The sequence below is a fragment of the Dermochelys coriacea genome, chromosome 3 (genome assembly GCF_009764565.3).
Source record: "Dermochelys coriacea isolate rDerCor1 chromosome 3, rDerCor1.pri.v4, whole genome shotgun sequence".
In the NCBI taxonomy this organism is placed as follows: domain Eukaryota; kingdom Metazoa; phylum Chordata; order Testudines; family Dermochelyidae; genus Dermochelys; species Dermochelys coriacea.
The window spans coordinates 16311893-16327826 of record NC_050070.1 but is presented as its reverse complement, the minus strand read 5'-3'; the positions used below and the strand labels follow the sequence as shown (position 1 = coordinate 16327826).

Here is a 15934-nt window from a genome sequence, read left to right as displayed (position 1 = left end):
GGCACAGGGCCACAGCGGGGAGGGAGGTGCAGGGCCACATGGTGATGGGGGGGGTGCAGAGCTAAATAGGGATGGGGGTGGCAGGGTGAGGGCACAGGGACACATAGGGACAGGGAGTGGCTGGGTAGGGGAACAGACACATGGGGATGGGGGAAGGCGTACAAGGACATATAGGGAGTGCAGGGCTACATGCATGGGGGAGTGGTTGTCTGAGTTGGGGTGCAAGGACACATGGGGACAGGAGCAGATGTTTCTGACTGAATGGGAGGAGCTAGGGGTCAGCCAGGGTCTACATGGGGGAAGCTCCCTAACAATCCCATCCCGCCAAAAAACCTGTTCCATATTTTTCCCACTCATACCCAACAACCCTTCAAGTTTCCACCCAGGCTCCCAAGTTCCCAGCAATTTATGTCCCTCTCTGTCAGCTCCTCTGTTACCCCGACTCCCCCAAGCCTTTGCACTGCTTCTGAGGGGGTGTGGGAAATATGGCTCTGTATTGTAGTTTAAATGAATTATTACTCAGAGTTCTGTATTAATATGCCTAGTAAGGAATCTATTTGTCAAAAAGCATTTCTTGAATCTTTTTTGTTGTCTGTACTGTTAAAGACATACTTGCTGATGGGTATTTTGAAATAAATTACCAAAAATAATTGAAACTGGTGTGATTATATTGTGTTATTCTGACAAAGAAAATATGCAGAATTTTAAAATATTGTGCACAGAATTTTTAATTCCCCAGGAATATTGTGTGATAATGTGCAACAAGTAGAACTGCGACTTTGACCTGGCTCACATGAACTTACCCAGGAACGCAAAATTCACCAGTTATCAAAATTAAGTTGACAGGAGAGGAGCATTTCGATTAAGATTTTTTTGTTAACCAGAAAATTTCTTTAAGGCCAAATGTTTACATATCACTGGGGACACTGATTTACAGTGCACACCAGTAAAACAGGAAACATTCACAGCACCTGACATTTTATGCTGTAATTTTCCCTGCTCGGAATGGCTGTCAAGATTCTGCTTTTGGCACCATAAGTAGTGTATGGATAAGAAAAATGTAAATAAAAATATAAACCCAACAGACTTTTCAGCACACTTTGTTATCCAGTCACCAACTGCGGGTCTCCCTATCATTGTGTTTCTGATACAATTCCAATTCCAATTCCTGTCTTGCTGTTTATAATTCCTTTGCTATACTCAGTGAATATATATATATATATATATATATATATATATATATATATCAACATTCTATTTCTACTGGTTTCCAATTTCCACCTTTCTTTCTCTGTCCAATGGTATGTCTGCTTCCGTGGTCTGCAATTCTCTTTAGTCTACTGATTCAAAGCCCCATAAAGTCAATGACAGGCTTTCCATTGACATCAGCGGACACTGGCTTAGGGCTTTGATGCAAGATAGTTTAGAACATGGGTTCTCAACTGGGAGTGGGGGCGAGTCATGACAGAGTTGCAACTACCATCCCTTTCTTTATGACTAATTGTAAGAGTTCCAAAATATTTGTGTGCTGTAACAGGGTGCCAAATTATGGAAAAGGTGCAGCATCACTGATTTAGCACTTAACAAACACTTGAACAAGTCAAAAAATGTTCATCTAAATGTTAGTTCAAAGAAAAGTGGCTTTTTGACCAAAGTGAATGTTTTTTGCTGAATAATCACTAAAATAGCACAACAATGCTGTGAAACCAATGTTTTGTGAGATCGGAACATGGCTCATTCATTATTTTAGGGTTTTTGCAGGCTCAAGGAGACCATATAGGTTATATTCTATTCTATATAATTTCTGACACTGCTTTCATAACCATAATATCTTAGCATCTTCCAGCGGTGCATTATGCTAAAACTACACATTTGTCACATGTGGTTCATTCTCTCTCTCTCTCTCCTCCTCTCCCCAAAGGAACAATTGTGTGTGCAGTGCAGTGTTTTGTTTTCGTAGTGCTTTGATTTTGTCTGTGTTGTTATTTTTCTAACACACTGCTCTATGTTTATATGAGAGAAGGCTGGTTGAAGAAGTCCACCTTGCACTTGGAGCAGAAGGTGGTAAGGTTTGTGATAGTCCTCAGTACTGGTGGGAGTTAATTCCACAGTCTCAAAATGGCACATTCAATTTGTGTGTGGAAGATTCTCTTCACTACAGTGATAGCTAAAGATTTAGGGCTGGTCAAATATTTTCTATCAAAACTTGTCTTCGACTGAACTAAAATGTTCACAATAAGTGTCTGCTTTCCCCCCAAAATGTTAATTAATTCTGAAAACCAAAATCTCCAAAATTGACATTTTATTTCAGACTTTGTCTGGAATTTTTATCACTTTTCATCCAAAAAAAAAAAAGAAAAGAAACCATTTGGCATTCAGGTTTTTGCTTTTTTGAACAAAATGTTGAAAATTTCCACAGAGAAAAAAAACTTTTTCTAACCTGATTCACTAAAGATATCATTTAAAAACAGTAATTAAATCTTAGCCAAACAATTTGTGCCAAAATTTGATAGCTGGGGAATCCCAGAACTCTGACTATATTCAGTAATCAAGGTTGCCAGGAGCACAGCTGGAATGATCTTCCATGTTCAATACAAAATGTACCCCAAAATGCATCCCATGATTAAACAATAAATAAGAACCTGTTCTTGTGAGGTTTGGAGCACCTCCTACTGTGTGCTGAGTGCTCTCAGCTCCCATGGAAACTGAGGGCACTCGTTACCTGGCAGGGTCAGGCCCTAATAGCAGAGAGAGAGAGAGAAAAAAAAAAGTGTAGACAAGGAGAAAATGTGTGTGTATGTGTGTATATATAATTATTTTAAAACATTTTAAGCTCTAACACTTCAAGATAGGCAACCTAAATCCATATTTAGGCAGCTAAACAATTTGCTTTTTTTTGAGCCCAAGTCTTTGCATTCTCTGCATGGGCATTGGATCAGCTCCTATCTGAGGTGCTGGGCAAGTAGCCCCTCTGAATATCAGACAGCTTATTTAGGTACCTAAATATGATTAAAGTTTCTAACTTTGGACCTACAGATCTGAAATTTTACTTGTATTTAACTAATAAAATGAAACAAATGTTTTTAAAGTCTGTTTAATGAAAAGTAGTTGCCAAAAGTTCACATTAACATTGCAGAATGAAAAGTGGAAACCTGTGTTTATACATTGTTATTGTTATTATTTTAGGTCATGGAACCAAAGGAGTGTTTGAACTTCTTTCAGGATGGCGCAGAACCAGAGAGAACCTTCCATTCAAGGATAGGGTAGCAGATACCTATTCCGATGTCATGGTCTCCTATACAATGACGAGTTCCTTGTATTTCATAGCCTTTGGAATGGGTGCCAGTCCTTTCACCAACATCGAGGCTGTGAAAGTTTTCTGCCAGAACATGTGCGTCTCCATCCTGTTGAACTACTTCTATATCTTCTCCTTCTTTGGCTCTTGCTTGGTCTTTGCTGGGCAGTTGGAGCAGAACCGTTACCACAGTATCTTCTGTTGTAAAATCCCTTCAGCAGAATACCTGGAAAGGAAACCTATGTGGTTCCAAACCATGATGAGCGACGGCCATCAGCACACTACTCATCATGAGACTGACCCCTACCAGAATCACTTCATCCAGCATTTCCTACGAAAGCATTACAATGAATGGATTACTAACATCTATGTCAAGCCATTTGCGGTGATACTGTATCTCATTTATGCCTCTTTCTCCTTTATGGGGTGCTTACAGATCAGTGATGGGGCCAACATCATCAATCTCCTAGCCAGTGAGTCTCCAAGCGTCTCCTATGCCCTCATTCAGCAGAAGTATTTCAGCAACTACAGTCCTGTGATAGGATTCTACATCTATGAACCTCTTGAATATTGGAATGGCACTGTGCAAGAAGACTTAAAAACACTGAGCCATGGTTTCAATACAGTGTCCTGGATTGAACAATACTATCAGTACCTGAGAGTTGGCAACATCAGCACTACCAACAAAAGTGACTTTATCAGCATCCTCCAGAGCTCCTTTTTAAAAAAATCCGAATTCCAGCACTTCAAAAATGACATAATTTTCTCCAAGGCTGGAGACGAGAACAACATCATTGCTTCCCGCATGTATCTAGTGGCCAGGACTAGTGAAAACACACGAAGGGAGGTGGTGGAATTGCTGGAGAAGTTAAGGCCACTATCTCTAATACAGAGCATCAAATTCATTGTGTTCAATCCTACCTTTGTTTTTATGGACCACTATGGTTTATCAGTAACTATGCCTGTCCTGATTTCTGGCTTTGGCATCCTGCTGGTGTTAATACTGACTTTTTTCCTGGTTATTCATCCTCTGGGAAACTTCTGGTTAATTCTCAGTGTCACCTCAATAGAGTTGGGTGTCCTAGGCTTAATGACTTTATGGAACGTAGACATGGATTGTATTTCTATACTGTGCCTTATCTACACTTTGAATTTTGCCATAGATCACTGTGCACCCCTGCTTTACACATTTGTACTAGCAACTGAGCACACCCGAACTCAGTGTATAAAAAACTCCCTCCAAGAGCACGGGACAGCCATTTTGCAAAATGTTACTTCTTTTCTTATTGGGTTGGTCCCCCTTCTCTTTGTGCCTTCAAACTTGACCTTCACACTGTTCAAATGCTTGCTGCTCACCAGCAGTTGCACACTACTGCACTGTTTTGTTATTTTACCTGTCTTCCTAACTTTTTTCCCACCCTCCAAAAAGCACCACAAGAAAAAGAAACGGGCCAAAAGGAAGGAGCGGGAAGAGATTGAATGCATAGAGATTCAGGAGAATCCTGATCATGTAACAGCAGTCTGAAAGGCTTAGAAAAAAAATAATATAGACAGCAATATATTACAAAGCGTTGCACAGAGATGCAGGGAAAGTAGAGAAAAGATCTCAGCTGCTTGCGCTGGCCAGGTGTAACAAGGAAAATGAAGACCAAGAAGGGGTATTTCATGACACATCAAGGTGAACTCGTTTAAACAAAATAACAAAAGTGAAAATAATCTAAAAAAATTTCTTTGAATTCCCATTCTCCACTAAGGAAGAGTCTATGGTCCTTCAAGTGGTCTTGAATTTAAAATTCTATCTCTAAATGTGAATTGATCAATCTGCCCTGTGTAAGACTGAAGTTGGGGAGGGGAAGAGTTATCAAGAAGAAAATAGTGTATGCTAGAATGGTTTGATAAATTTGCCCAGCAAAAAGCAACAAGGGTTTCAAATGAGAAAAAATAAGGAAGAAATGTAGGGGAGAGTAAAATTGCCATATTTTTCGTATTGCTTTTCTTAAGCGGGTTGGTTAAAGTAAACCTATGCACTTGGGAAGTAGATATTTAAATCAATCTCAGCCAAAGTACTTCCCAACTTGCATATACAATGTGTAACTATATACCACAGTTAAAACATTATCATTAATTCCGATAGTAAAGCTATATTGCCATGTGATACAGGTACTGGATATATGGGTATATGGAAGAGGAAATAAGTGTAGGCCATTTGGAAACTCAAAGCTTGGTTGCTTGAAAACTGACATTTGACCTTTCTCCCAATGTGGTTATCAAGGACCTCATAACTGATGGTTATTAGTATAAATATATTTTGATACCTGTGAATTCTGGAATTCCCCTTCCATTAACAGATCTTGTAAAACTAACCCAGGCCATTACCACTACAATGGTAATTGAAATTACTGCAGCGTTAGCCTCTAGATTCCTAAGTTCTCAGTGTTAAAATTAAATGCCAAATATTAATCAAGCAGGAGCTTTAGATGTAATGATAGATCATATACTGTAGACTCAGTGATGTGATCATGCTGTGGCTGAATCAGTTCTGGAGCATGCACTATATTGGCTTCTATATTTGGTTCAAGGTGCAAAGATACCTATTTGCTGGTCTCTGCAATATGCTACAGGACATGGGGTTCTCTACTTCCGTTAGTAAAACAATCAGTAGACGATGCTTTTTACCATCTGCAAAAAAGAATGTTTTAATGTTTGAGTGAGATTGAATGAACTTCTAGCTGTAAAGAGCCAGATCAGCCCCTTGGGGGAGTGTTGATTATTATTACTAAATATTTGCGTGTCTGATTGAATGTCTGCAACATCAAGCTTTGTTATGGCTGTTGAAATTTAATAGAAGGTAGTAAATCTGCACTTAATGCATGACACTAGAATTATGCCATAAAGTATTACAGTATGACTTTCCTTGCTTTGTAAACTATACAGCTTAGAAGCTCAAGAGAAAGAACGAAAAGAGACTTAGCCAGTTATTAAGTTAACCCTTAAGGCCAAATTCTGTCCCCAGTTATGCCATGTATGTCTCCCATCTCAAATAGTGTTTTAAACGGGCTTGTTTTATATGCTCTTAAATGCAATCTAGCTTCACGTCAATGAGTGATATACAGTGTTGTTGTAGCCATGTCGGTCCCAGGATATTAGAGAGTCAAGGTGGATGAGGTACTATATTTTATTGGAACACACTTTTGTTGGTGAGAGTGACAAGCTTAAGATCTCTGTGTAAGCTTGAAAACCTGTCTCTCTCACCAACAGAAGTTGGTCCAATAAAAGATATTATCTCACCCACCTTGTCTCATCAATGAGTGACATCTTCCTGAATATATGGTCTGTCTGGACAGTATATAGATGAAATGGTAATGGGGAATGTTTGTTATGTCCACTTTAGGATTCCTTTAAAAGATGTCTGAGCTGTTTACCTCTGGAACTGTGATACACTTTCACATATTTGTGTTCATGGTTGGTTTACTCTAGATTTTAGTGTCGATCTGCAAAGAGAGTTACTGATGAGCATGTGTTCACATATTTCTCTAGAAGGCTTTCTACAAGAAACTCATTCTCTGTTCCATGATGCCTGTCTTCCCTTCCTGCACTGATTTATGTTTGGGGGAATCTGGAAAATTCCACTTACCCTAAAAAAGCCATCTGTTCCCTGGTTCTGAAACTGCTTCTCTCGCCAGGGTATGCAATGTTCCCTTCCCCTCTGTGTTTTTCTGAGGTTTCCATTACCATTTGCTAAACATTGGCTCAACCTCTATATTCTATACATAGGCAAAACTCCCATTAAAACAATAGCAGTTCTTGCCTGCAACAGGACTTGAGGAATTGTGGGCCTTATAGTACAAAAAAGACATCGGTCCAAATTGCAAATGAGACCAGATGCAAAGTTCAGGAGCACCTAGATCCATGGTTTGGCCCAAGATATAAAGACATTGGGGTCATCTGCACAAATTGAGATCCAGATAAAAACTCTACTAAAGTTTGGATGGTGGGGAATATTCGGTTTTGGTTTGGACCCATCTTTAATTGTACAGCATTACTGACTTCAGTCTGTACCTTTAAGATGTGTAGTTTCCAGTCCTTAAAAGAAAATTCCCCAGTGCCTGGCAGCCTTTCCCCACTAAACCTCAACCTCTAAGGAACAAGTGTGACATTTGGGGGACATTTTTGGATGTTCCCTCCAAAAATGCAGGTCTCTCACTGTGAAAACTGCTAGCGTTCATCCCTTCTGTCAGGAAGAGTGTCCTAATTATTCCCTCTTTTTAAGAAAAGGCATTAGTTGTATTAAAGTGAACAACATTTTGCATTCTCATAAACATTTCTAGGTACCTTGGGGAAGAGAAAAGGAGAAAACTTTGGAAATTTGTCTTTCCACCATTTAAACATAGAGCCAAATTCTCCAATGTAGTCTCCAGATCAGCCTTTGGCCTTTAACATTTTGCTGCCTTTATGCAGAACTTTTTGGGAGGTTCTGATGAGGACATTTTTCATTTTGTAATTACCGCTTGCATTTTCCCATTCCAGCTAATCTAATCCTTGATCACTTATGTTTGAATTATGGGATTAACCCTAGGTCCAGAACTGGGTATTTCATAAATTATTACTTGATAGAGTAACAATTTTTAGGGCCAAAATAGGTATGAATGCATGGCATTTTGCATGCATAATTTTATTAATACTAAATAGATTTTCAAGATACTCTTTTCAGGGTTATTGTTCTCATCTTTTTATTCCATACTATTTCTCTTTAGGAAATTACCCACCAACCTTTTATGCTTATCCGGGTTTATTTGTGCATCCCAGATGCTTACATTTTCTCTAGTGGGGAAAAATAGAAATGTATACGCAATACAGTAGTTCGGTATCATTTGATCAGCTATTTTTCCATCTTGGTACCATATTCTGTTCTTAAATTACACAGTGTGACTCAGGTGTAACTCCTAGGGTTGCTAACTTTCCAATCTCTCAAAACTGGACACTACAGCTATGGTCAAAATGTTCTTCCCCAAATACTTACCAGCATATACATTGTCAAACAGGCACAACACAGACTCACCAGCAACAGCGGAGATACTAGCAAGATACAATTACAAATGGGATGGATGAGGGGGGCCACGGGGAGAAGGGAAACTGGCTTTGACTTGCCATTGTTGGTGTATGCTTCAGACCAAACAAACCCTTCCATTTTTAGCAGCACTTGCATTCCAAGGCAGAGCCCAAGCACCTGGAAGGGGCTCCAGCCCTTCATTCTCCACAATGTCCTGCCCTGAAATGCCACTTTGATAGAATGGCTTCAGATTGAAAGTTCAGGGGCTTCCTTTAACAATCCCTCCCCCCAGCAAAGCAAAACAACTATGAGCTGCTGGGACCAGCAAGGGGAGTTTCCCAGCACGAGGGGCTGTTACCTTTGCCCTTTCCTTGAACCAACCCCAACCAAAGGCTCAACTCACCAAAAAGAGAAGAGGAAGACCATGTCTCTCCTGCTCTGTCCCGCAACGGCTCAGAGGCAAAGAGTTTGCAAGGAGCGACGAGGGCAGGAAGCAGGGGGTGGAGCTTTCTGCAGCCCGGGGAGGTTCCCAGAGGTGGGTCTGACCCAACCCTGGGAGCAGCCCGTGTAGGGGAAGAGGACGTGTCTTTTCCGCAGCCCAGTCAGGACTAACAGCTGGGGTCCCTCCAGCTCTGGGACCAGTGCTCGGGTTTTAAAGGGACTTTGGGCTGGCTGAGTGTGTGTGGGGGGGGAGGGGGCTAACATCAGAATTGTGGTAACCAGACTTCTGGTGTCCAGTCAATATTTCTGACCAGAGACTGTACAGGTCCCCTTAAAACCGGACACCTGGCAACCCTAGTAACTTCATCAACTTCAGTGGAGTTACTCCATATTGAACTAAGATCCCATGGTCTTTAAGGAGGTACCACACAAAACCTGTTTGATATAATCTCTATATATTTCTGAACTATTCAATTTAGTACATTACTATTAATTATAATATTACATTGTTTGGTTTACTGCTTAATTGTTTTTAGGTGATACACATTCAAAACAGAGCAAGGTCCTGAGTGCTTCTAGTTCCCACTGATGTCCCTGTGGGTAATAAGGCCTACCGAGGTTAGGCTCCTCGTGAGCAAAGCTAGGGAAGCAGTGCTAGGAAAAGGCACCACAACATGATGAGAGGGGAAAATTATTCTTCATCTACCCAAAACCAAATGTATGGGAAGAAAGTTAAGGCTCTGACACAAAACAATAAAATATCAGTAGGGAGGAAATTCAGAGTTAAGGGAGAACTAGAACATGTGTGAAGCATGTCATGTGAAATATAACCTAGGTCCTGCAAAGCCATCATATAATGGGAATATGGCCACTTTAAGGCTAAATCCTGATCTATCCCATCTCACCCAGTAAGAGGATTTTGAAGAGAGGAGCTATGCAAGCTTTGGGGAGAACAGAAGCATCTTGTCCTTTCCCCCCAGCTCATCCATCACCCAAAATACCCCCACAATTGCCCTAGATAGAGGAACACTTCAGAATAAGGGGTGACAGAGTTCCCCACCCCATGCAGGCTCTCTGCAACCTAGTCTCCCTCAGGGAAAAAACCAACAAATGTCATTATTGCTCTATCTTGGACTGCACACACTCTTGGAAATGACTGCCAGCACTGCTCCCTGCATTAAGAAGGGTCCATATGAAATACACATCAAACTGAGCATGCAGACTAGAATATGCCACATTTGTATCCAGCAAATCCCCATTTTAAGCACCATCATCATAAACGCTTTCGGGTGCTGAAAAATAAGTACAAGGTGCTGAGTGTCTGCAACTCCCATTGAAGTTACCGGGAGCACAGAGCACTGAGCAGCTCCAGGACGCATTCAGCACTTCACAAGGGGGGGGGGTCTTTGGGATTTTTTAGGCATATCCTTCAAGATGTCTTCTATTTCCCACATCAGAGCCCCTGTACATCCCACCCCTCCTGACAGAAAACAGGGCTGGCTACAGCTTTTCCCAGCGCCTCTTGGTTCTGAAACTTCAGGCAGTTAGAAGGAGGTTCTAGGAAGCCCTGGGAAAGTTCCCCCCGCCCCACTCTAGAGGCTAAGCATACTGTCCCCTAGTGCCCCTGTTCAAGATGCACACACCCCTTGTCCTTCCTGGAGTAGGAAGCAAAGAGCCAAACTCAAGACCCAGATTTACATTCCCCATGGAGCAGTGCACAGTGCTGCCACTAGACCACAGCGTCAACCTTATTTTAGTTCCAATGTACAGATCTTCTGCTACGGCCAACAGTCTAACTGGGTGTTCTGCCTAAATCTAGTAGTCAAGGACAGGGCCGGCTCTACCATTTTTGCTGCCCCAAGCAGTGAAAAAAAACTGTCGCCGCTGATTGCTGCCACGGACGGCAAGAGAGGGAGAAGCTGCCGCCAAATTGCCACTGCCGCGGAAACTCTGCCGCCCCTTTCACAGTGTCGGCCCAAGCACCTGCTTGGAACGCTGGTGCCTGAAGCCGGCCCCGGTCAAGGTGGGGTGCTGGAGTTCATCTTTGCTCTCTCTCTTTGTTCTCCCCTGTGCGAAAACCAACTCCCCCGAGTGACATGTATATAGAAGTGTTCCCATTTTCTCTCTGCCACCCCAGTGGAGGAGCAGAAGTTTTTACTGGCCTCTCCCTGAGGCCATTTGCCCTTTAAGGCTAGGCTTCTTTCCCCTGCCATGCCCCTTTCCCCTCCCCCACCCCAATTCTCCGGTTCAGATTTCAAAACACTAAGGGCACTCAAAAGTTAAGTCGACCTATGTTAGGTCAACTTACAGCCATGGCAGTAATTACTATGGTGGTTCATGGCCACACTGCCCTTCTTCTGTGGGTGGTGCACATCCTCACCAGGAGCACTTCCACCAACTTAAAGGGGGAGGAGGTTGAGAGCCTGAGCCTTCAGCTCTGCGTACAGCTCCCCCCAGAAGCTGAATTGCCTTCAGGCTCTCGGCTTCCTGCTCAGAGCCGGGCTGCGCCTGCCCGGCTCCCCATTCCCTGCTGGGAGCCCAGCTGCAACTAGACTCCCTGTCAGGAGCCTGGGTGCTGCCCCCAAGGCTCTTGGCTTCCTGCTGGAAGCACAGGGGCTGTCCCTCCGGGTTCTCAGCATCCTGCCGGGAGCACAGCTGCCCCCTCCAAACCCTGCTGGAAGCACGGCTGCCCTCCCCGAGCTCTCAGTCCCCCTCTCTCCCTGCCGGGGACTCTTTTTTGTTCTGTATTGGTACAGTGCCTAGCATGTGGTCCATGACTAGGGTACCTAGGTGCTATGGTCATTCAAATAATAATAATGAGCTAAATTCTCCTATTCCCAGCCCCACTAAAGTAAATGAGGGAGAGTGGATGCAGCGAAGGGCAGAAATGTGGCCCAAAGTCACTAGCTCACATCAGTGTCCAATAGGCTACAAAATTCCCTTCAAACAGAAATGGGTTTTGTTTTTAAAAAGCACAAAAAAATGTTCGGCAACCCCCAAACTTTCATTCTTTCTGCGTCTTTATACCACAGAGAAAAAAAGCAATGACTTTTTCTTCACATTTCTCAAAAGTAATTGTAGCCAGCTAGGACATCTGGTGCCAAGTTTCGGGCCTGAGCCCCTTTTTGCAGTTGATTTATACATTTCTAGAAATAGAGGTTTGTCATGGAAAGACACTGCTTTAACTACAGAAGCATGAATGCCACCTCAACAACAGGCTTTTTAACGTTGACCCCCCTGCGTCTGCCCAAGGCAGCGCTTTATAAAAAGGATTTATAATGGTGTCCCCGTTATTTGTAACATGCATCTTCAATAGCTCCTAGGCAGTACTAAGTGTGCAGTATAATGTATCCTTGCTGGACTTGTATTGGGCCAGGGTGTACTAACACAATGACAAGATTAGCATGAGTTTTGTGGGATAACATTAGTAACAGGTATTCTGGCCCAAAAGGGGAAATCTGACTTAGTGAATAGGCTACTAGACTAGAATTCAGGAGACCTGTCCTGCTGGGTGACCCTGGGCAAGTCATTTCCCCTTTCTATGCCTCAGGTTTCCCAGCTGTAAAATGGGGATATAGATACTAACCTCCATTGTATATTGTTTTGAGAACTGCCGAGGAAAAACACTGAGAGCTAGTTAGTATGAGCCATTTGAGACAAACTATGAAAAATTATTAACTGCATCTGTAGCTATATCTATTTAAATCTCTGCGTGGACATTTTAATAGGAATAATTGTAAAAGAAGAAGGTCTTTATCTTAGTCCAAAAGAAAAAAACAGTGTCCCTTGGTGTAAGCCTAGCATTTGATGATGATATAAAATTTATTTGATCAATTTGATTTCATTTCCTGCTGAGTGGGAGCTATAATTTCACAGTTAAAAAAAAGAAACTACTTAGCATATTAAAAATTGTCCTTGAGTTGTTAAAATATCCTATTGGTCAATGAGCCAAATGTTCTGCTGCTGTGAACTGGCACAGTCGCATTAACTTCAAATTTACATCAGCAGAGCTTTGGGCTGAATATAGCAGACTAAACTGGGCCTGCTGGCTATAGTCTCCTCAGCACCATATGGCAGCAGGAGACTACTGGAGCACATTGCATTCCAGACAGTCCCTTTGCACATTCCTCCTTAACTCAAACTTGCCCCTTCCAGTTCCTGACATGCCGTCTTCACTAGATAGGTTGTGTGGAGGAGGTTTCAGTTCTCTGCATTGTCTAAGTCTGAGATCTACATTTGCCTTCAAAAAATTGTGAATTGTGTTTTCTTTTAAGAATGTAGAGAAATCATTCATTTGTGCAGAAATTAAATATGGACAGGACATTCACTGACACAAATAGAACTGGAATGTATGTTAATATAAGGTGTCTTTCTATTTGAAGAAAGGGAAAATTCAAATATTAATATATCTGTTTACTGAATAGCATAGTACATTTGGTATAGAATTTCAGGGTCAGTAAAAGATTGTATGTAAGGAGGTACACTCCATCCCCATCCACTGATACCCCAGAAACCTCTCAGATTCTCCCTAACCCTAAGTGGCAACTTCATGTGACTTTATTTATATTCCCATCACCAACACCTATATAGTCTTGTGCAGTAAAGTTTTTTACAATGTTCCTTGCTCTTTACCTTTCTCTCACAGGGCCAGAGAGGAATGATCTCTCATCCTTAAGACCTCAGAACATATAGGGCTCAGCTAACCCAGAGCCTCCCCTCTCATTTCCTTCCTGTGCTTTCTTTTATATACCTCATCTGAAGGCTACTCAGTTCATCAACCCTCCCAGCCTGATCAGCTAATTAGCTGTATATCCCCAATCAGCCTTCCCCAGGGAAACTGATTGGTACCAAAGTGCTGGCTTACCTGCTCCTCCGAGCACTCTGTTACATTGTAACACAAATATTCCTATGATATAATTTCAGAAAAAATAATCAGATTTCAGGAACGAGGCAGTTTGATGAGGCAAAAAAGAAGAACAGTTATGATGTGAGGTGTTTATTCACAGCATGTTAAAATTGCCTGTAGCCTATGCAATTCTATTAATTAACAACATCTAATGTTAAATTCACACAAACTAACATTAAATAAAATAATGAAAATTAAAGGGACATGGAAAGGGTGAAAATTATATGCTTTTTTTTAAAAAACAAAAACAAAAGGACCTTGTCTACGTTACAAATAGATGGACATAAACACCTTAATCTGCAGCGTTTTGTCAAAATCATTCAGCCATGTTCATACCCTCCTCAATGTAGTCGTTATCAATTATTAGTTGTACTACTGTTGTAGTCATCTATCAGGGAGCAAAAAATATTACCCCATGTGACTGTGGTGACCAATAAAGCACCTTAAGAAACAAATACACAAACAAATTATTTTCCATAAACTGAAAACTGTTCCTCCAAATTTCCAGTGAAGTTACGAATAACAAATGCATGGATAATTAGGCATTGATCCTGCAATGGGGGCCCAGATTTTCAAAGGTATTTAGGCCACTAACTCCCACCTAAATACCTTTTGAAGATGTGGACCTGATCGTTGTTTCCAGTAAGCATAGGATCAGCCAAAATAACTACATTTGCAACCATTTGTGTTAAACATCTGATTTTCTTCTCACTATTCATGCTGTCTGTTCATTTTAGCATTCCCATCAATTTGGGCAAGGAGAAGAAAACCTAGCAAGTGAAACTCATTTTTCTCTGTAGACAGCTGCACTTTTAGGTTTTCATGTACTAGCACAGTTCTGCAAAATATTGTTGGCTGCAAACATGGCAGAGGAAGGTTCATTTCTTTAAAATAAACTTTTTATTTGAATTAAAAGCATTAATAATAGGTATGTTTAGACCTTAAATTTGAAGATCTTGGCCTGCATCTTCATTAATATTGGTTTTAGAATCTTAATTTTTGCTTTTCCTGATTTTGGGTGGGAGAGCAAAATGGATTCTAACTGAGCAGACCAAAAATACACACTTTCATTAACTTCATTTTTTGAATTTAATGTATTTTTGAAGGTGAAAGAAATGTCCAGTGCTTATTAATGTTGGCATTTGCATGCTCTTAATTAGGCTACAAAATTCACACTTCAGCAGAAGTCAATGAGGTTGTGGGCCAAAGTTTCTACCCTTGATGCTCTTGTTGTTTAACTTGAAATGGTTTTCTATCAGATGGGATGGACAAAGTAACATGATCTTTGTTGATAAGGTGTACATAATATCTTACTCCATGAGTAATCCCATTGGTAAGGATGGTCAAATTGGGCCCACAGTGAGAGCTGTATTTCTGCAATGGAAAACAAACTTTTTTTTAATGAAAGTTGAAAAAGTTTGCGATACTCTAGGATCCAGAAAAAAATAATCCCCAAAATCATGGGATGAATTATTTTCTCTTTTCCTTGATGCCAAGGGAGCAAAGAGGCTTGGAGGATTTTTCTGTGTAAGTTTCTATGAAACATTTACAATCACCCTAAAGTAAACTATCCTGACAGTAACTCCTGTGTTTGCCAACCCCTGCTGGATGTGCACTGAGATATCACTAAAGAATTGGAGCTTCATTAGCTGCCATTAACAATCTGAGCAGAGGTCTCATGAGCATGCTCAGAAGTGTTTATACAACTGCATATATAACATTAAAACAAATGGGATATGGGTTTGACTGCTTCCATTGAAGTCAGTATCAAAACATCCATAGACTTCAAAGGCAGCAGGAGTGAGCTGTGTATCCTTCCCAAATTTCAGAGTTCAGCTATTTTTGTTGTTGCTTTGTTCAAAATATGTAAATATGGTGGACAGAATAGTCTTATAATGGGGCAGTATTTTTTTTAATTCTCCGGTAACTCAAAAATGCTCAAAGTGATTTTTGCCTTAATTTTTGCAAACGAATTCAGCTGCCAGCAGAATGTCAGTGTGGAAAATCCCCCCCTCCCCCGAATGAATGTTCTGGGAAGTTTCAGTGATGCAGAAAATGGGATGATGTCAGAAATCATCTTGCACCTTTGAATGTATCTTACAGTGTTTTTTTTTAAATGCACATGCTGCTCTGCCTTTATATTAGAGGTGGCAGATTGAAGGAGCGAGCCTTGCACCTGGAGTGGAAGATGATGAGGTTTGTGAGGGGCCATGGTTCATTCCACAGTCCCCCACTAACCCCT

The 15934-nt window shown here is 41.3% G+C and overlaps 1 protein-coding gene across 2 annotated transcripts in view; it reads left to right on the top strand.

The window, feature by feature from the left end:
* PTCHD4 (patched domain containing 4) overlaps positions 1-5243 on the top strand; it is a 120406-nt gene extending 115163 nt beyond the window's left edge. For both annotated transcript variants that reach the window (XM_038396727.2, XM_038396726.2), the window contains exon 3: positions 3187-5243. In XM_038396727.2, the coding sequence (XP_038252655.1) occupies positions 3187-4820 (1634 nt within the window). In that variant the 3' untranslated portion in view covers positions 4821-5243. The remainder of the gene's footprint in view (positions 1-3186) is intronic.
* The last annotated feature ends 10691 nt before the right edge of the window (positions 5244-15934 follow it).